Source organism: Leptinotarsa decemlineata, unplaced genomic scaffold (assembly GCF_025532065.1).
Source record: "Leptinotarsa decemlineata unplaced genomic scaffold, Ldec_3_MD MMD2_tig00026328_RagTag_RagTag, whole genome shotgun sequence".
NCBI lineage: Eukaryota > Metazoa > Arthropoda > Insecta > Coleoptera > Chrysomelidae > Leptinotarsa > Leptinotarsa decemlineata.
Genome location: NW_027412688.1, coordinates 33,373,251 through 33,393,104, shown reverse-complemented (window position 1 = coordinate 33,393,104; position 19,854 = coordinate 33,373,251). Strand labels below are relative to the sequence as shown.

The 19,854-nt window shown below is 36.6% G+C and overlaps 1 protein-coding gene across 1 annotated transcript; it reads left to right on the top strand.

The window, feature by feature from the left end:
- Positions 1-645: 645 nt before the first annotated feature.
- LOC111506689 (probable cytochrome P450 6a13) lies at positions 646-18,175 on the top strand. The gene is made up of 8 exons (XM_023161849.2): positions 646-796; positions 5,552-5,868; positions 9,205-9,438; positions 9,527-9,710; positions 10,790-10,959; positions 14,437-14,638; positions 15,101-15,349; positions 17,996-18,175. The coding sequence occupies exons 2-8, from the start codon at positions 5,557-5,559 to the stop codon at positions 18,157-18,159; spliced, it is 1,515 nt and encodes a 504-aa protein (XP_023017617.2). The 5' UTR covers positions 646-796; positions 5,552-5,556; the 3' UTR covers positions 18,160-18,175.
- Positions 18,176-19,854: the final 1,679 nt, after the last annotated feature.

Sequence of the window (19,854 nt, the reverse complement as noted above, 5' to 3'; positions counted from 1 at the left end):
TCTATTTTTAGGTTAGTTACTAGTGACATTTCAGAAAAAAGCGGTTGGTATTTGCCGTCGCCTACTATTTCAAATTCGTAATACACCACCAAAAACCAATTTACGATCTAAAGAATGAAGGTAAAAAACATTTGAATTACTTCAGGAATATGGACTGCATCAGTCGTACCAACCATATCATTAACCTTAAAAACGTAAAATATGTAATATGATATGTAACCAAAAAGCGGCTCCGTACATTTTTTAACATTTTTATAAGAAAAAATGTTAATTATTGAAGTGAAAAGTGTTGAAGAAGGAGGAATAAGGTGTAAAGGTGACCTAGTGAATAAATGCTTGTGTTTTTAAATAGTTTATTTAGTGAAAAAGAAGGCTGAAAAGTTGCCCTTTTCTGAATTTTGAAGGGCCGTAACTTTTTAAATAAGGGAGAGCGCCGCTTTTTTCTTTCGGATTCGTAATCTACGCATCAAAATATGTAAGTACAGTCAAAATTTTTTTCAAAATCACCGGGTGTCCACATAACGAAAATTTACCTCTATCTCAACTGCAGGATTATCTTCAGCTTTAATTTGTAGTTATTCAAAGTTATAACCATTTATTTCAACCATATCCCAAATTTGGTATAATCCTGCTCTGGGACGGCAGTGAACAAAAATATTTTTCACGAAACTGGTGATTTGGTACGCTACTGGTTATCAACATTACCAACAGAAAACGCAATAAGTTGTACATTTGCGACTCCTCAGTCTTCACAGTGATGATGACTTGTTCTTCATAAATTTTATAGTTGTCCCAGGTAAGTACGAAAAGTTATTATTAAGTGATATTGAAATGCAAAAATGACTTTAGTTTAGGAAATGTTTGCACCGTTTCTGTACGCACTGTAATGTATAATGTGTGTGATGTATGTATAATGTATAATTCCATCATCCAATATTTCAACAGCAATTTATTGAATTTGGATTTATCAAAAGAAGGTTTTCGAACGCTTCCCCACCTAACCAATTATCAAGAAATTAGAAAGTTAACAAAATAACATCTGTTATGGAAATGATAACCAAATGGGACAGCTCTGTTTTCATTTTAATGAATATCTCTCGCATTAAATCTGAGAAAGAGAATAAAACGGACATTTATAGGAGGCAATGTGTTACATTGCCAATCATATTTACGAAAAATTAGTTTCGAATAATTCGAAAGTATTCAACTCGTCAAAACATTCAACACCGAATCCACTGATTTCTTCATCCATTTTTATCAAAATGAATATATAGTGAAAAATGCATGTATCAACATGCTCTGAAAAAAAGAAAATTTCAACAATACAACTTTGTTTTAGAGAATTAAAAGTTCCTATGCTTTTTACCATTTGTATTTGTAACTAAAGTTACTGCAGTTTCGTCCAATAAGGTCATTTTCTAACGTTAGTTACAAATAAAAGAGGTAAACACATAGGAAGTTTTATTTTTCGTTTTTCATAATCCTAATGTGAGTTTATTGAAGATATTCATTTTTATTTGATAACGAAAATGGTAAAGAACTAAATTTTTCATGCACACCTAGTTGTGAAAAATTCACTAATGTTGTCCATGATAACGCAGTCGTTTAGTTTCAGAGCAAGAGATCTTTTTCCAATGTTTCAAAAGTTTCACAAGGTGAGCAACAATAACGATATGGAAACGATATAGAAATTACTATATTTGACAAATTATAACCGTAATCTTGTCCATGAATTCATTCGTTCAAAGCTCACTTAAGAGAAGCTGAAGCAAAATTTTACATGAAAAAATATTCTTTAGAAAAGGTGATGTTTATTTTCACTCTGGATTTCACTGCTGCTCTAATTGTCTCTTTTGTATCATCCTTAATGGATATTGGATGCATAAAGCGTTTGTGTTCAATGAATCCCCAAAAAAATAATTTACGGTATTTAAATCGGACAGAAGAGGTGGCTGAATGTATTGGTCGACCATCGTTTTGGGAACATTTATTCCAGAATTCTATCGACATCAGGCAACAACCGCACCAAATGTTCTCTGTGTTTCTTTTCAGACCACCGTAATCAATATCTGCCAAATACTGTTTTCAATTTAAATTATCCTAATGAAAAGAGAAACTCAATATTAACCATCAATAGTCTGTGGGAGGAGAACTGTGCGGCTTAGGGCAGGTAGCCAGAATTTATAAATGTTTATCCCTTCTTTCCTTCGATTTAAATTATTTTTATTAATATTGCTCCCTATATGTAATATTGGATAATAATTTTGGGTTTCATTCAGACTCTCTCTGATAGTTTTTGTAGGCCTGAAAATTAGTTTGACGTCATCGAGTATCCAAAATTCTCCCAATAATCCAGTATGCAACAATTTAAACGGGACCTCTCAACCATCGTTTGAATTACTCTTCTTTTTTGAATAACTGCTCTACCATTTCATATCGGAAAAAACATATTTCTGCAAGTAGCTTATTTTGAAGTAAACTTCTTTCTTCGTTTCTTCGGAAATGTCCCACAAAATATTTTTTCCCAAAAACTAGTCTATGAAAAAAATTTCTTTTTTTTTTAATTTCGAATATAATTCTGATATATCGACCTAAAAACCATGGACAAATTAAGAATCATGGCATGAAACCTTTAGATTTTTTTCTAACGATTCATTCGATAGATTCCGTCATTGTTATTATTTACAGAAGAAAAACTGCTAGTTATCAAATATGCATGACCTTCGAACTGGTTATGTATTCATTATGATAATTATTGTAATTGCTAATGTTACACAGCTTGAGACATCAAAAATCATGCAATCCATTTGTAATGATACAATAACAGGTTAATTAGTCTAATGGTTGAAAATTGAACACAAATCATTTTTTGTCCGGGAAGTACTATATAGGCTTTTTACAGCCTTTATATTCCGGAAAGAATCACATCGTTGTTGTCATTGTAATAGTAGGGGAGCCCACGATGCAAAATGGAGATATACTCGAGCGTCATAGAGACATATTAGGTTCCAAAGCTTATATGATAAGAACAAAAAAATGTTGTATGATATATACCCTTTCATCGGTTGGGGAAGCGGCCTTAGATTTTTAAATATATAAAAAATACTGTTGCATGGACATACTCGAGCGCGTCAGATATTGATAGCATCAATGTCCAATATCTGATGGTTTGCATGATGCGGGTGGTTGTACCACCCGCATCATGCAAACATCAAAAACGGCGTGAGAGCTGAGGCCCAATTCTTCCGTCATCCCACGCACCGTTTTGTGATGGGTCACCCTCCACCAGGGTCCTCAACTCCTCCTCCTGGAACACTGTAGGTCTCATCTTTAACGTCGAACTGTGCGTCCATCAACAATAATTGCTAAAGGTCTGGTTAATTTTTCGAGTTGTTTTAGCAGCGCTTAGGTTCGATTTGAATTCGTAGAGAAATATTGGCCAAAAATCGTCCGACATCATATAGTAATAAGCTGAAAAGAGGCAAAATGTACAGAGTATAAAATTATCTATCAATCAGTGTATACCAAGACACAGTAGAATAAATATTCATCGAGATATAGAGCTACAAAATCACATGGTTGCATATCATAATGAGGATCTAGAAGTGATTTCGAATATTCATCGAGATATAGAGCTACAAAATCACATGGTTGCATATCATAATGAGGATCTAGAAGTGATTTCGAATGAGCTTTTTTCCTGAGAATAGTACTGCGAACGTTTCACGAGAGGTAGGGAAAACATAAACTATTCACATGTAAAACAGTGATATAACAGTCTGATATAAAAAGTATTTTGTGCTAGTATAATGCTAACAAAGCATTGCTGTTTTGCGAATTATACGTCGGATAATCGATATCCGGAAGAAAACGTGTTGTTTATACCATTTATTAAACCTCATATTAATGAGGTTAGATGTAAGAAATGGATACATGCTTCGAGGAGAGTGGATTTAACAGTGCAAAAAATAAATAAATATTCATATGTATGCTCTAAATATTAAATGAATAGTAAATTTTTCATAGTTAATTATCACTGATTAGAATGAGATATAACCTCAATCGTCTATTAAATTATATTCATTTATTATATTTAATTAAATTTATTTCATTACCATCTATATTTGATTCATATTTCACTCGGAAATATATCTGAAATTCATTATTATTTCAAATTTCTTTTATTACAGTTTGAATCTTCCGCTACTCTTTTACTAGAGTCTGTATGCTAACCTGTCTATTAACTCACTTTTTTTTCAGTTACTTTTAGATTACGGCAAGGCAAAGTTTTAATATTACAACATTGTTATCCTTAACAGTTGCAAATTTTAGTTTTGGTCCAGAAACATCTTCTTCTGTTAAACACATTCTTTTTTAATTGTACTCTATCATATGTTTATTTGAGGATTAGGCAGTGTTTGTCCCTACCGAACTACTAGCGCTGCTAGCTGCTAGTGAGTGATTTTTCGTACTTCAGGAAAAAGGTCCATTGGGGTGAAATTAACGACGTTAAATTAAATGCCACGAAAACCAAAGCACCGGTTTTCTCCAAAAAGATAAATGCCTTCGAACCTAAATAATAACATCAGGACAGACAATTCCGGTTTCTGCTCCGATGAATTTGTTGAGGATTAAAATGGACACCAATATGTCTTGGCACAATCATGTCGCTAGAATTGCAAAGGCTGCTTCTCAAAAGCACTGTTCCGAACCAGAAAACTGTATACACCTCAGCAACTTTTGATGCTTTATAAAGCTCAGATCAGACCTTGATAGTCTGGAACATCGAAGAAAAGTTGTAGATTTGTCTCTTTTATAGATACTTGTGCGGAAGGTGTTCAAGTGACTTGGCACATTTGATTCCACCAAGAGCGATACATATCAGAAATACGCGACGGACTGTGGCTGCTCATCGTTTTGAGGTTCAACTCGGTACACCTCGAACTTCACTGTTCAAGAACTCTTTCATTTGGAGAACTGCGTTTATGTGGAATAAACTACTGAAAACGTTTTTCCAAATGAATTCAATCTCCAGTGATTCAAACTCAACGTGAATTGCTACTTCCGCACAGGCACCGATCTCAGAGCGCCTCAATGGTTTTCCTGTAGTGCTTGCGGTTTGTCCTTGAAAAAACATGACATTAAAACGGACAAAACTAATAAATATCGTCCAAATTTCTCAAAATTGAATAGAATTAGACACATCAGAGATACTCCCAATCCATATCAGGACACTTATGGACACTTATTGGCCGATACTTGATGAAAATCCACAACTCTACTATGAGATTTTCACTGGATACTTTACAAAACCACAACACATGTTTCACTATACAATATCTTCATACTGACAGAGTCAGTATAAACACACACATTATATTGGAGAAATGGATTGAAGTCATGTATAATTTATGTCGTAGCTGGAGATTCCAATTCTACAAGTACCAATCAGCAATTTATGAGAACGCATTCATATTAAAAATATGTCTACTCTCAATAACCTATGCAGAAAAACAAATGACCCAATAACTTTTATTTTATTTTTTTCAAGGAATAATGGAACTACTCATTTTCGATTACCTAACGAAAACTTTGGTATATTCAAGCATATTGGCCACCTTTATATACCTATATTTCTCATGGTGCTACGGTCATTGGAAAAGAAGAAACTTCCCATTTTTAAAGCCAAATTTTCCCAAGGGAAACAATCCGACATACCTCGCCAGGTTTCCAGGTCCACACTTGGAATGCAGAGACCATTATCTTGAGATTCGCAAACGAGGTCTTAAATTTGCTGGGATATTTTCCGTTATACATCCAGTACTAGTTGTGGTAGACCCCGTAATAATTAAGGATATTCTAGTTAAGGTAAGACCGGAGAACAGATAGGTCAGCAAGTCAGTGTATTTACTAAGTACATACATACAATATTGTGAAATAAGTGAAATGAAATCTTCAATATTTTTTTTTAGCTGACGGTTTGCAAAGCACAAGCTTTGATTCCATTTGATGATGTTTTGGAATAATCAGAACCTCTTAAAACAAAAAAATCACACTTTGTTTCAGCAATATAGGTATGAATTGTTCAAGATGTTCGCATTCCACTTTTAGCACGACATGAATCGAGTATCTGTCCTACATGGAGATCCTTCTAGATCTACCTCCTCTCCACATTTTTCTAGAGAAAGAAGTTAGATGGACTGCATATCGCTAATTGTACAAATCATTCTAATGCACAGTTAGGTTAGGTTAGGTCGGCTCTGCCGAACTCTAAAGACCTGGTTCGGTCCCCAGCGGGACAGGCACTAAGCATATGCTCTTTTAATGAGGTAGTCGGATAGTTAAGGTGCAAGATTCCCACCTTGATACCCACGACAACCTTCCCATATGAGGGTTTTTGCACGTCAGCTACACCTGACGATGCCTTAGATTCAGCCGTGCAGGGCTTTTTCGCCTCTGGTTTGCGCTCACTTGAGCGCAAACGTTTGCTAATCTGCTCATGGGGGATCAGTTCCCCCACCTGAAACAGATTCTGCGTACGCCGTAGATCTCGCTCCTGAACTAAATTTACAGGGAGGTCAATTGGAGTCGTAAACTCGACATCCATCTCCTCTGTAGACTCGCTCCTGAACTAAATTTACAGTGAGGTCCGTTGTAGTCGTAAACTCGACTTCCATCTCTTCTGGAGACTCGCTCCTGAATTAAATTTACAGGGAGGTCAGTTGGACTCGTAAACTCGACAACCATCTCCTCTGTAGATTCGTTCCTGAACTAAATTTACAGGGAGGTCATTTGGAGTCGTAAACTCGACAACCATCTCCTCTGGAGACTCGCTCCTGGATTAAATTTACAGGGAGGTCAGTTGGACTCGTAAACTCGACAACCATCTCCTCTGTAGAATCGCTCCTGATCTAAATTTACAGGGAGGTCAGTTGGACTCGTAAACTCGACATCCATCTCCTCTGTAGATTTGCTCCTGAACTAAATTTACAGGGAGGTCATTTGGAGTCGTAAACTTGACATCCATCTCCTCTGTAGACTCGCTCCTGGATTAAATTTTACTGGAAGATCAGTTGGAGTCGTAAACTCGACATCCATCTCCTTTGAAGAATCGCTTCTGATCTAAGTTTACAGGGAGGTCGGTTGGAGTCGTAAGCTCCACATCCATCTCCTCTACAGACTTAGCGTTCGAAAGAATTTTTTAAGTTTACTCTGTCCATAAAGGTCCCACGAGTATCTAGGGAAAGAAGGTCAATAACGGCAGAGCCCCGCATTACCGTGACAAGGCGATGCTATAACGAGAGGGCGCCCGGTATCTCGAAGGTTCCGTAGAGACAGCTGATAGGATCAGTGTCATTCATCCTCTCGGCACGGATACACACACCTTAGGATTAAGCCATCGTTGGGATGCCATTCAGTTAGGGAATAACAGAATCACAAGTGATTCTGTCATTTTCATATCCAGCGGGGCTACGTAGAAGCAGGCATCCGATGGCCGGGTTGCTCAGCCCCCACATCCCAAGCCAATGCATTCGCCAAAAACAGCATGCACAGTGGTTCAGGCAGTGAAAGATGAACAAGGACAGCCAACCCGCCTAATGCACAGTACCCTAGACTGCTGCTAGACAATGGAAGTCACAGCATTCTCGGAATGACCTCTAACATTATGCCTCCAACTGTCAACTACGAACTGCCTTACTTTTCCCAAGTAGAGAGGACTGGATCCTCCGGGAGAAGGAAATATTAAGAGCAGACAAGCAGCGTTGGAAGCTCTTGGCTCCTATACCGAGCAACGTCTAAATTCAGTATCACTATCTCCATTCGGGTTTGAAGGCCGTCGTAGCTTCAAAAGCTTCTTCTGAAGAAGCCAGCCACTCGTGCTGGCAAAACGTTAGGATGCAGTTCCAAACTACGACGACCTTCAAACCCGAATGGAGATAGTAACACTGAAAATCTCGGCCGTGAAATCCTTAACCAATTTATCAACGTCTAAATTTGTAGCAAATTGCCAAAAATTACTTTCCTCAATAGGAAGACTTAACAGATTGTCTCTGGTCTGGATTCCTAGCCATACTGGCCTGGAAGGCAATGAGGCTGCTGACTTCCTTACAAAGGAGGGTGCTGCAAGCAGCTTCATCGGACCGGAACCTGCCATTGGCATCGCTTAAGGTTTTGCCAAACAAACATTGAACACCTGGATGGCAAGAAGATTTAAGGACTTCTGGCAAAATCTTCCAGGGTTAGCTTACTCGAAGGCGTTCATTCACCCTTCGAAGCTTGAAACCAAACAGTTGCTGGACTACAGTCATATGCAGAGACTCGGACTGTCGGAAGACAGTGTGTGTCTCCTCTCTTTGGAAAATGGTGAAACAGCAGAGCATATTTTCTGTACCTGCACCGCTGGGGACCAAATCAGGTTTTTAGAGTTCGGGGTCAGTCTCCACCAGGACCCTGGTAGAGACTGACTCATCACAAACGGTGTGTAAGATGGCGGAAGAAATTGGCGTCAGCTCCCATGCGGTTTTGATGATTTAAGACGCATTGGAAAGTTCAAAAATTTCGAAAACTGGGTGACCACGATTTGAACGATTGTTTTGCTTTCGCGGAAACAAAACGATCCTTTTTGGATAGGATCAGAATAGGAGACGTTCAGGACAGTGATTGGACACCAATGAGCCACCCAGACACGTCCCAAAGGCAAAAACCTACCAAAAAATATCATGACTACTGTTTGGTGGTCACTGCTGGAATGATTTACTATATCTTTCTGCAACCGGGCCAAACCATCACGGCAGAGGTCCGATCCTGCTCCACGACAGCGTCCGTCCGCACGTTTCACAAATCACCGTACGAAAATTAAATGAATTGAGCGTCTAAGTTCTGCCTCAGCCACCACACTCCCCAGACCTTTCGCCAACCAACTATCATCTTTTCAAGCACTTCGATAACTTTCTCACCGGTAGAACTTTCACCAATTAGGACTAGGCAAAACCGGCCTTCGTCGATTTCATCGAATCCCAAGCACAATATTTTTATGCTGACGGGATAATTCGGCTTGTGTTACGTTGGCAAGAGTGCACTGATTCAAATGACGCTTATTTTGATTAAATTGAAACATTATTCATTGAGATATTACAGTTCAAATTAGAGTCATAAAAACGGACAAAACTTTTGAAACAACGTAATATAATGATCACTTTTCAGGACTTCGAACATTTTGTTGACCGTGGATTCTACTCTTCTGAAAATGATCCTCTATCGGTTAGTTTACTTTCTATGGGTGGAGACAAATGGAAGAATTCCAGGGGAAAACTAACGAACTTTTTTACCATTGGAAAGGTGAAGATGCTCATTCCTTTAATGGTCGGGTCTGCCAAACCAATGGTTAGATCAATTGGAGAGAGTGCTTTAAACAATACAGATATAAATATCACACTGGTGAGCAGATTATAATCATGTGACATTCATGATAATTTCAGTTTTGGTCTTCCTTTTTTTGCTCTAGAGTTTGTTGTATTTTTTGTAGCTGACAAAAAGATATGCAGCAGAGACCGTTGGTACTTGCTTTTTGGGAATAGATTGCAACAACTTTGGAGATGCTGAAGACACTTTTGCAAACATGGTTGGGAAGTTTTTCCGGGATCAAAATTTCACACACCTTTTGAGGGTCTCGTGTACAAACAGATTTCCAGCATTAAGCAGAAAAGTTGGTAGGTATCACAATCGAAATTATTCAACAGTTAGTGTTGTAGATTCAAAGGTTGAAAAAATATCGATGTCATTTGATTAATAATAGTCATTCAAAATAAAATCATCCATAAAGAAGACTTCCTCGCACTGCAGACTGTAAAAATGCATATTAAATTACATATTAACATAAAACTACCGTTCAGACCAAAGTATTCTTGTTATATCCCTTGCTAGTTCGGTAGTAAATTAATTGTTCTTGATATTGATATTCATTATTCCTAATAACGTTTGAGATATTACCTATGATAGCATTAAGTTTTTCATTTTAATTGATCTGTTTATTGATTTAATTTGATCCAATAGAATCTGAGGACGGCATTGTGCCGAAACATATTTTATTACAAATAAACCAAAAAAAATTCACAGTTTGAGAAAGAGTCAATGCATAGTAGTCTTAAATTACGTTTCTCTCATAAATGACCCCGGTTGATACTAAATAAGACCGGATTAGTTTTTTTTTAATTCAATATTAACCAGTTTCTGAATAATCATTCTTTTCTTTCAAAAAATACTATATTTCTCAAAATCTAAGGAATTGTTGCCCCTCTCCATATTTCTGTCATTAGCAAAACTTTCAAGAGATTTTCCCCACCCAATTATATAGACTATAAAAATCCTTATGGTATTCTTGATTTTGCTATTAAGTTATTTGATTGATATAATTTTCCATGCAACTGTATGCAAATGTTTTATAGTCGACCAGTCAGGTACGAATTTTCTCTTATTCCATAATTTGCCAAGTTTCATATCATTATTTGGTTGTCGATTTAATTATGAGCTTTCCCTAAAGCTAAGAATATGAACAGAACCAGATATTCTCTCATGTTCAATTTTGCATAAACTGAAAAATGACTCTGACTTGACCTTTTCTATGTGATTCTAATCAAATAAGCAATAGTTTTATTGTTCTCATACATTCGAACCAAACATGAAATTTGCTATCCAAAACAAAATCAAAATTTGGTGGGAACCTTGAAATAAAAAATATTTTTTTCTCTTTGACTCCATTTTTTCTTCATTTCTTAAATTTTCTTCGCAGGACTGAAACTAATTTTGAGTGAAGTTTCCGAATTTTTCAAAAGTGCTGTGAGGGATACTTTGAAGTACAGAGAAGAACACAATTATTTCCGTCCAGACGTTCTGCAACTTCTCATTAACCTCAAAAAAGAAATGGAAAACACCTCAGACCCCATAACTGAGGAGCAACTGGTAAATTATTATTATTATCATTTTCAGTTCAATTTCATATTTTGGGTGAATGTGCAACAGGTATAGCTGCGAATTTTTCACACAGATGGATACTTTATTCAGGGCTTAATTAAATTTAATTCAATATGAGGCAGAGGTAATAAAACTTCTTCAGGATCAACAACTTTTTCGAGCTATATTTTGGATGAATAAGGATACCCTTCAACTCAAGCCGCCTTGATGAGATCCCTGTATGTATTGGCAACAAATTCATTCCTTTTGTCGCTGAAGCTAAATGGCTTGGTGTTATTTTTGACCATCAGCTCAAATTCTCCAAACAATTAGGTGTCGTCGCAAAGAGAACTACCTAAGCCTTAAAAAACGATTCCCCTTCGAACGGAATGCGGAAACTACCACTAAAAATGCTTTGCAGCTCTCTTGTCCTCTTGCTTACTAAATATGCTGACATAGTTTATGGACCTTGTTCATCACATAAAGGGCATGCAAGATTGCAAAAATGCAAAATCAATGCCTTCGTTCTATAAAAGAGGTTTCCCCTCAAGCACACATTACCCCTCTTATTGAAGAATTACAACTTTTGGAATTGGATGATGTGTTTTGTTCACTAAGCTTGTTTGTCTTGAAAACTAGACTACCAAGTACTTTGCCACAAAAATAACAGATCACTGAGGAACATAAATGTTCCTGCCCATCGTTCTTCATTCTTCGAGACATCCTTTTCTTATTTAGTACCTATCTGCTGAATAATATGCCCTCAGAATATCGTAATTTATCTGCTTCCACTCTGAAGAAAAATCTCTAAGAGGCTATCCTGAAAGGGCAGCTGAATTCAATAAATGTAAACAATACAACAGTGTACGATTAAACTCAAGTTTATTTCACTGCTATACTAACAATACAACATAAACACCTCAACTGAAATTTCAGACAAATACTATATCGACTTATTAGATCACTTCGTACCGCACTTTCAACTAGACTTGCCCCTTATGCCTGTTGGTAGTGTTTATATGTTGCAATGGAAGTATCTGGAAGCCGATAGGAAAGTTCCTCGAAGCGACGCGACATCTAGAACGATCAAGAAGCGAGAATGGTTCAGATACGTTGACGATGAACTATACATATCACAAAACAATGAAATAAGAATAGATCAAATAAAAAAAAGAAATTAACGAAATTAATCAAAAACTATGTTTCAGCATTGAGGAAGAACACAACTCAAAACTTAACTACCTGTACATAACCATAGGATATAACCATAACAAAACACAATTTCAAATGGCAATATACAGGATAACCTACACAAACAAGCTCCACCATACCCGCAAGTTCAAACCATCCACCATCACTCAAAATGGCTGCCTATAACGCATTCATATATAGAATGTTAAGGATACCACTCAGCAATGAAGCCCGAAACAAAGAACGGAAAGTCATATACCAAATAGCGAACGAAAACGGATACACCCAAAAGACAATAGATAAACTAGAAAACCGAAATAAACAAAAAATACAGAACAAGGATCAAGCCACCCCAACAGACAAAACAACACAACGATGGACAGCATTTACGTACGTAGGTTACCAAACCAAAAAACTAACAAACGTCTTCAAACCACTGAACATCAACATCACATACAAGTCAAACACGAAGATAACACAAAAAATAAACAACTATGAAAAAGAAGAAGACAGACCAAAACGGGATATACAGTATATCGGCCAAACCAAGAAAAAAACTGATCCAAAGGTACAATGAGCACAAAAAGGCATACATAAATCCAATAGTATATAAAACAAACCTCGCAACACACGTCATACAAAACAAACATAATTTTCCCCCAACAGAGAACGTAAAACTCATAAAACAAGTCAATAAGGGAAACCGCATGGACATTTGGGAAAACTTGAACATCCATAAATTTAACAGTCATAAATCACTTATCGAGGAACAAGTACAAATCAAAATACAAGACCTCACATCAATATATTGAACAAAACCATACACATTCCTAGAGAAGATCTAAGACAAAGAATAGTACCTGATGCAGTACAAATACAGGCAAATTTACCTAAAGTACCTGAAATACCTGAGTTGAGACGTTCGGACCGTAGAAAGAGGCAGACGATAGGATGACAAGTTCAGTTTGAGGAGTGCCTAGAAGATGACAGTACAACCAGCTGTCGAAAGCGCTCACAGATAATTAATAGAAGATATAAAGCTTCAAATCCTTTTTGTGAAATTTAATATTAAAATACTGAAAATAAAGGAAAATTAGTTTAGCTCTCTCTCTCTCTCTCGATATATATATATATATATATATATATATATATATATATATATATATATATATATATATATATAAAAAGATAGAGGGATATTGAGTGAGATGGTATTATCAATGGAAAAAGGTTATTGGACAAAGCACTCATAGGAAGGTGGGCAAACCGCAGACACGTGTTTCTGGCTATCTAGCCTATATATATATATATATATATATATATATATATATATATATATATATATATATATATATATATATATATATATATGTATATAAATAGATAAGTACTCTTTGATCATTCCCATATTGATTTCAATTTAAGAGCCACCGGTATACAGCTGTTTCAGCCTATTGGGCATCGTCAGTACCGGGCAGGCGGTCCTCGATTGAAGACAAAATGAGAAAAAACCAAGAAAGTACTTGATAAAAATAGCTGCGTAAACGCAAGCGAAACATAAGTGGAACCACCTATTGGTGTGACATCCAAGTCAACTTGCCAAGTTTTTATGTCAGTGTTGGTGGTTTGACCAATCAACCGACAACTGCGGTAGCAGAAATTTGGGAAGCTAACCTGAAATGCCATCGGAAAACGAATCCACATGTTTCTAGAAATGATATGAAATCTAGAAAGGTTAATGCAGTCAAGCTGCTGGAAAATAATTCCATGAAAATCAAAAAATAAATAGATAAGTACTCTTTGATCATTTGATTGGTCAAACCACCAACACTGACATAAAAACTTGGCAAGTTGACTTGGATGTCACACCAATAGGTGGTTCCACTTATGTTTCGCTTGCGTTTACGCAGCTATTTTTATCAAGTACTTTCTTGGTTTTTTCTCATTTTGTCTTCAATCGAGGACCGCCTGCCCGGTACTGACGATGCCCAATAGGCTGAAACAGCTGTATACCGGTGGCTCTTAAATTGAAATCAATATGGGAATGATCAAAGAGTACTTATCTATTTATTTTTTGATTTTCATGGAATTATTTTCCAGCAGCTTGACTGCATTAACCTTTCTAGATTTTATATGTATATATATATATATATATATATAGAGAGAAAGAGAGAGAGAGAGAGAGAGAGAGATGTTCAAAGTCTGAATACAGAAATAAATTTTACATCACATACTGAATGAAAAAGAAAGCTATGAACAGTTTTATTCAATAATTAATATGTAATGTCTTTTTAGGCAGCGCATATTTTTTCATTTTTCGTAGCTGGCATCGACACAATAGCTGACCTGATATCCTTCACTTTGTACGAATTGTGCCGAAACCCGGACATACAGAAAAGGGTGAGAGAAGAAATAATGGATATTATGAAGAAGCACAAGAACGAGTTTACTCCAGAATGTTTGAATGACATGAAATATTTACGACAAGTAATCAGTGGTCAGTATGTTAAATATTGCTTTGCAAAACTCTTTTCATTTATTATTTTTGAAGTTTCATGTTCAATCGTTCCATGGTTTAGGATGACATTTTGGGATATAGTTTCTTCCCACTAAAATTTTGAAACTAATACTGTTATGCCTATGCAGTCTTTCAAATAATGTCTTGATTAGCATTTTGTTGAAAACTAACTTCAAAATAGCCTAATTTTATAATAAGGATAATTCTTCACTCTTACTTTTCAGACACCATTCATGTTTTGCAGAAAATCATATTTTTTGGAAACAATTTTCATCAAGAATAGCATTTGCAAAATGAAATTTTTGATCCATTTTTTCTCTTGTATATCACATTTATAATCGTAGTTTTGCTACGTTTTCAAATGTTTTTGTTGGTACTACATATTATCTCTCGTTTTTTTTAATGAAGGTGAATTTTATCAATCATCAATCACTGTTTCAGAAACTCTCAGGATTTATCCCGGGCTTCCAAGTTTGGAAAGGGAATGCGTGAAGGACTACAAAATCAATGGTACCAACTTAACCATTGAGAAGGGAACCACCGTTTGGATTTCAATCATGGGTATCCACCGAGACCCAGAATACCACACGGACCCAGAAAAATTCGACCCAGATCGATTCATCGAAGATAGCGCAAAATCATACTCTCAATTCTATTTTCCCTTCGGACTCGGACCTAGAATGTGCATAGGTAATTCAGGGTTTATTAAAACATTATTATTCGATGAATAACAATCCATTTCTTCCTTCTAATTTCAGTTTTGTAGGTTCTTTCCAAAATTATCGAGAAAGTAATAAGTTCCAGATTATTTGAATATCTTGATAAATCAAAATTATTGTATAATGGTCAATATGGATTTCAAAAACAATGTGATACAGAATTCGCTTTTTTAGATGTCATTACAAAATTTCAAGTCAATTCAAATTCGAATATAAAATGTGCACCGTTCTCATAAAACCTTACAAAAGCATTTGATAAGTTAGGTCATAAAATTCTTTGGAATATTTCATACAATGTGCGAATCAGAGGTTCTGGGCAGTTGATTCGAAAATTATCTGTATAACAGAAGAGTGTGTATATTCGGGAAAAATCGTGGGTCATGGAAAACAGTGTTACGTGGAGTTCCACAAGGATCTACCCTCGGACCAGTGTGTGTGCGGAAAGGTTTCCACAGTCAACAATCTGACAATCTGTAGTCCGGGTTAAAATACGTCTGGTGTTTTTGTATTTCGACGTTTCGGCTTCGAAGACATTTTCAAGAAGCTATCACTACACCGGGGTCTCATACTACCTACTCCTCAAGCAGGGATACGCTGTAAGGGTTTTCTGACTTGACGCTGGGGTCTCAATCTGCCTCTCTCCCCAGGTCTCGTCGCTAGTTTTTGCAAAGGTCTTAATCTGCCTACTCACAAGCGTCGACTGTCGGACCACCGGTTCTGGTCTGGTATTTATGTTCCTGGACGAATGGAGGAGGGGGACGATGGTGGAATTGGTAGTGGGCGGATTGACACTCTGGGGAGTAGACAGATTGAGGGGTCTCACGGCGTCGTCACAAAACCTCTACAGCGTGACACTACCTGAGGAGTAGGCAGATTGATACCTCAGTGTAGTGATAGGTTTTTGAAACTGGCTTCAAAGTCGAAGTCAAAACACCAGAAGCGGTTCAACCCGGACTTCAGATTTGAATCAATCTATTGAGTTTTCTAACAAAGCTATCAACTATTCATCATCTGTCAAGTTTGTAGGACTTCACGTAGGTGAAAATTTGAACATATCTAAATTTTACGTAAGCAAATATCTTCCATAATTATTGGAATGTCGATAAAATACAAAAATTGTGTTTATTTCTCTTTAGTTCATTCGAAACTAAATATTTGATATCATTTTGGAAAACAGCCTCAAATGCTCTACTCAAACAACTGAAAATACTGCAGAATGAAGTTATAAACCGTATTCTCAAACTGGATTGGAAGAAACCAAAAAGTATATCAAACATATCAATGTTGTACAAACTCAAACTTTGCACCTTTATTCATCTGGTAAAAAACAAATTGAAACACTGAAATTCCCGTTCCCAAAAAGGGAAAGTAAAATCTTCCGAATAACTGAAGACCGGTCGCTTTGCTATCGGAGATATCAAAAATCATGGAGAAATCCTTAAACCACCCTGTCCTTAAATATTTGGAAGGCTTTAACATCTTGAGCGATCATCAATATGGCTTTCGGAAACAAAGATCAACAGGCGACCTTCTGTCGTTCGTCACCCATATTTGGAATAACGCAATAGAAAAATATGGAGAGTCAAGAGCTATTGCGCTTGATATTTGTAAGGCCTTTGATCGTGTGTGGCATGAGAGTTTGCTAGCCAAACTTCGATGCTAAGGCTTGTCGGATCATTTTTGTGTACAGCTTACCAGTTTCCTGCAAGTGGCGGTCGATGGATTTATCTCAAATACTTTTACTATTAACGCTGGTGTTCCTCAGGGATCCATATTATCTCCGACCCTCCTTTTAATGTATATCAACGACTCATTGGAAAAAACCAAGAAGCCAATATTTGCTTTGCTGACGACAGCACACTTGTCTCGTCATTCCATTTGGATTTCAGAACATCTTCACCGGCAACTGGGGGTTGCATGTCAATGAGAATCCAAAAGTGATTTCGAATTGGGATGAAACTAACCAAGTTCAATCCAATGCCACAAAAACCCAGGCATCGGTTTTCTCCAAAAGATAAATGTCTCCGAACAAAAGCTTGGAACACTGTTCCAAACCAAAAAACTGTACACACCTCAGCAAATTTTGATGCTTTATAGAGCTCATATCAGACAATCTTCGGAGTAGTGTTCTCATGTATGTAGCTTCGCCCCCAAGCATATCTTGAAGCTGCTGGATTCCATTCAAAAAAGAGCCATCCGCCAGATTGGAGACACGAACAGCACTTGCAACCTTGAGATAGTTTGGAACCTCGAGGAAAAGTTGGAGATAATCTCGCTTCTATAGATACTTTCACGGGAAGTGTACCACCAAGAGCGTTACATATTAGAAATACGCGACGGACTGTGTGCTCTTCATTTTGAGGTTCAACTCGGTACACCTTGAACTCCACTGTTTAAGAACCCATTCATTTGGAGAACTACGTTTATGTGGAATAAACTTCCTGATAACGTTTTTCCAAATGGATTCAATCTTCAGCGATTCAAATCCAATGTGAAACGCTAGTTTCGCACAGACACCGCTTTTAGGGCGCGTCAAGAATTTTTCTGTAGTGCTTGTCTTTTATCCTTACAAAAAAAGCAGCAATCGGTCTTTCTTATGATCGTTATTAATTTTCAGGAGTTCGTTTTGGACTGACGGTAGCACAAATAGGACTTATCAAAATACTGAGGGAGCACAGGATGTCTCTCAGTGATGAAACTTGTACACCTTTAAAACTGAACAAACAATCGTTTTTGTTGGAAACCCTGGAACCTTTGTTAATGAGAGCTGAAAAAATATAGATATTTTAACAAAAAATGCATTTTATTCCAAAAGATTTCCCTTTTTAAACTAAATTTGAGGCTTCAGCCAAGAAATCTCCTAGCTAGATCATGACTGGTAATGGTACCTATTCAATAGAATATAAAATTTGTTTTTCAACGATATATCACAGTCGACCATTTCATTCAAAATGGCGGCGTAAACGCCAATTTCTCCAAATTCAATGTGGCGGCACAATGACGTCATCTATGGATATATTGTCAAACAACTTGATATAGTGCGAAACAAGAAACGAAATTTGCTCAGGTAAAAAAAACCAAAATTTTATGGATGACGTATGTTTGTGTGAAAGCTATTTTCAGGATTTTTTGGCCGTGGTCTGCAGGTTTTTATGCCTGACGTTTCGTCTACTATTGCGGTAAACATTATCTAAGGCGATGTGGTAACGGTCGCAGTGCCCGAGTTGTTCCCGCTCCGAATGCGGTAACTACGACTGATATTCGACTCTAGTTTTATATTATTTTCAGTAGACGTGGCTTGGTTTCTCTTGATTGGATTACCTGACCTTGTTTGTGTACCTTTGAGGACAGGTAGCCAGATATTATTAATGTCCATTGCCTCTTCTTTTCTATTGAAGGTATCCCTAGGTTTTTGAATTCCTATTGCCTCTCTATATACTCTTGGATAGTAATTTTGAGTTTGATCCAGTATTACTGTATCTTCGAATGAGATAATATGAGTGCTTTCTTTGTTGAGAGCATGTTAGGCTACAACGGGTATGTCGATTTATCCGAGTCGACAATTTACCTGCAGACCACGGCCAAAAAACTCGAAAAATAGTTTTCACACACTTATCTTAGGCCGTGAAAGTTAACATTCTTTACTGAAACACGTTATTCACATTCACCGTGTTAGGAATCACACGTTAAAAGGTAAGACCTCGTTAATCCTTAGCTCGCACAAGTTTAGACTTCTGAGGATTGTCGTTCGTAGGGATGCGACAGCTACAGATATATGCAATCAAATTTTGTCAGGTAATTAGCAATAGATAGAATAGTAATAAAAGGTAAAATTGGATCCTCTGGTATAGAATAAATTATAAACGAGCACTTGTCTCAATAAGATGAAGGAAATCAATTCGTAACTCTAAAATTGGCCTCTACTCAAATCTAACAAGGTAAAATTTAACTTTCCAACACACATCGATGATTTCGGGTAGAAACTCGCGGGAAATTTTCTCGTGAAACTTCCACAAAATAGAAAATAGAAAACATAGAAAGATTAACAATAGATTAACAATTAGACTTTTCTCTCGGCTCATAGTTGTCTTCCACATTTTATTATTTCCAGACTTTTGAAAGCACCCAAAAATCTAGTGTCATGTACCGATATCAACAATTTAATGTAGTTTTCATTTATTCTATGGCTATTCAAACGAAATCGAATGCTTAAGCAGTTTCATCAAATTCAAAAACATGTAAAGAAATTTCTAATGAATAAGGAACCATATTCACCAGAGGAATATTTCAGCTGACAGTCATATCTTTGTTGTGACACCATTCTATTTTTATATTTTATATGTCCTGTAACGTATTTCTGTGAAATAAAGATTATTGTTATTATTCTGCATGAAAGCAACACTAGATTTTTCTGATCTCCAAAATCGGATATGTGCTGTGTGTTCTTTGAAACGAGTTATAATAGATCTCATAGTT

Coding starts and splice junctions, on each gene's coding strand:
- LOC111506689 (XM_023161849.2), top strand. CDS start 5,557: ATGGAACTACTCATTTTCGATTACCTAACGAAAACTTTGGTATATTCA. Junction 9,711..10,789: donor AGCATTAAGCAGAAAAGTTG/GTAGGTATCACA, acceptor TTTTCTTCGCAG/GACTGAAACTAATTTTGAGT. Junction 15,350..17,995: donor CGGACCTAGAATGTGCATAG/GTAATTCAGGGT, acceptor ATTAATTTTCAG/GAGTTCGTTTTGGACTGACG.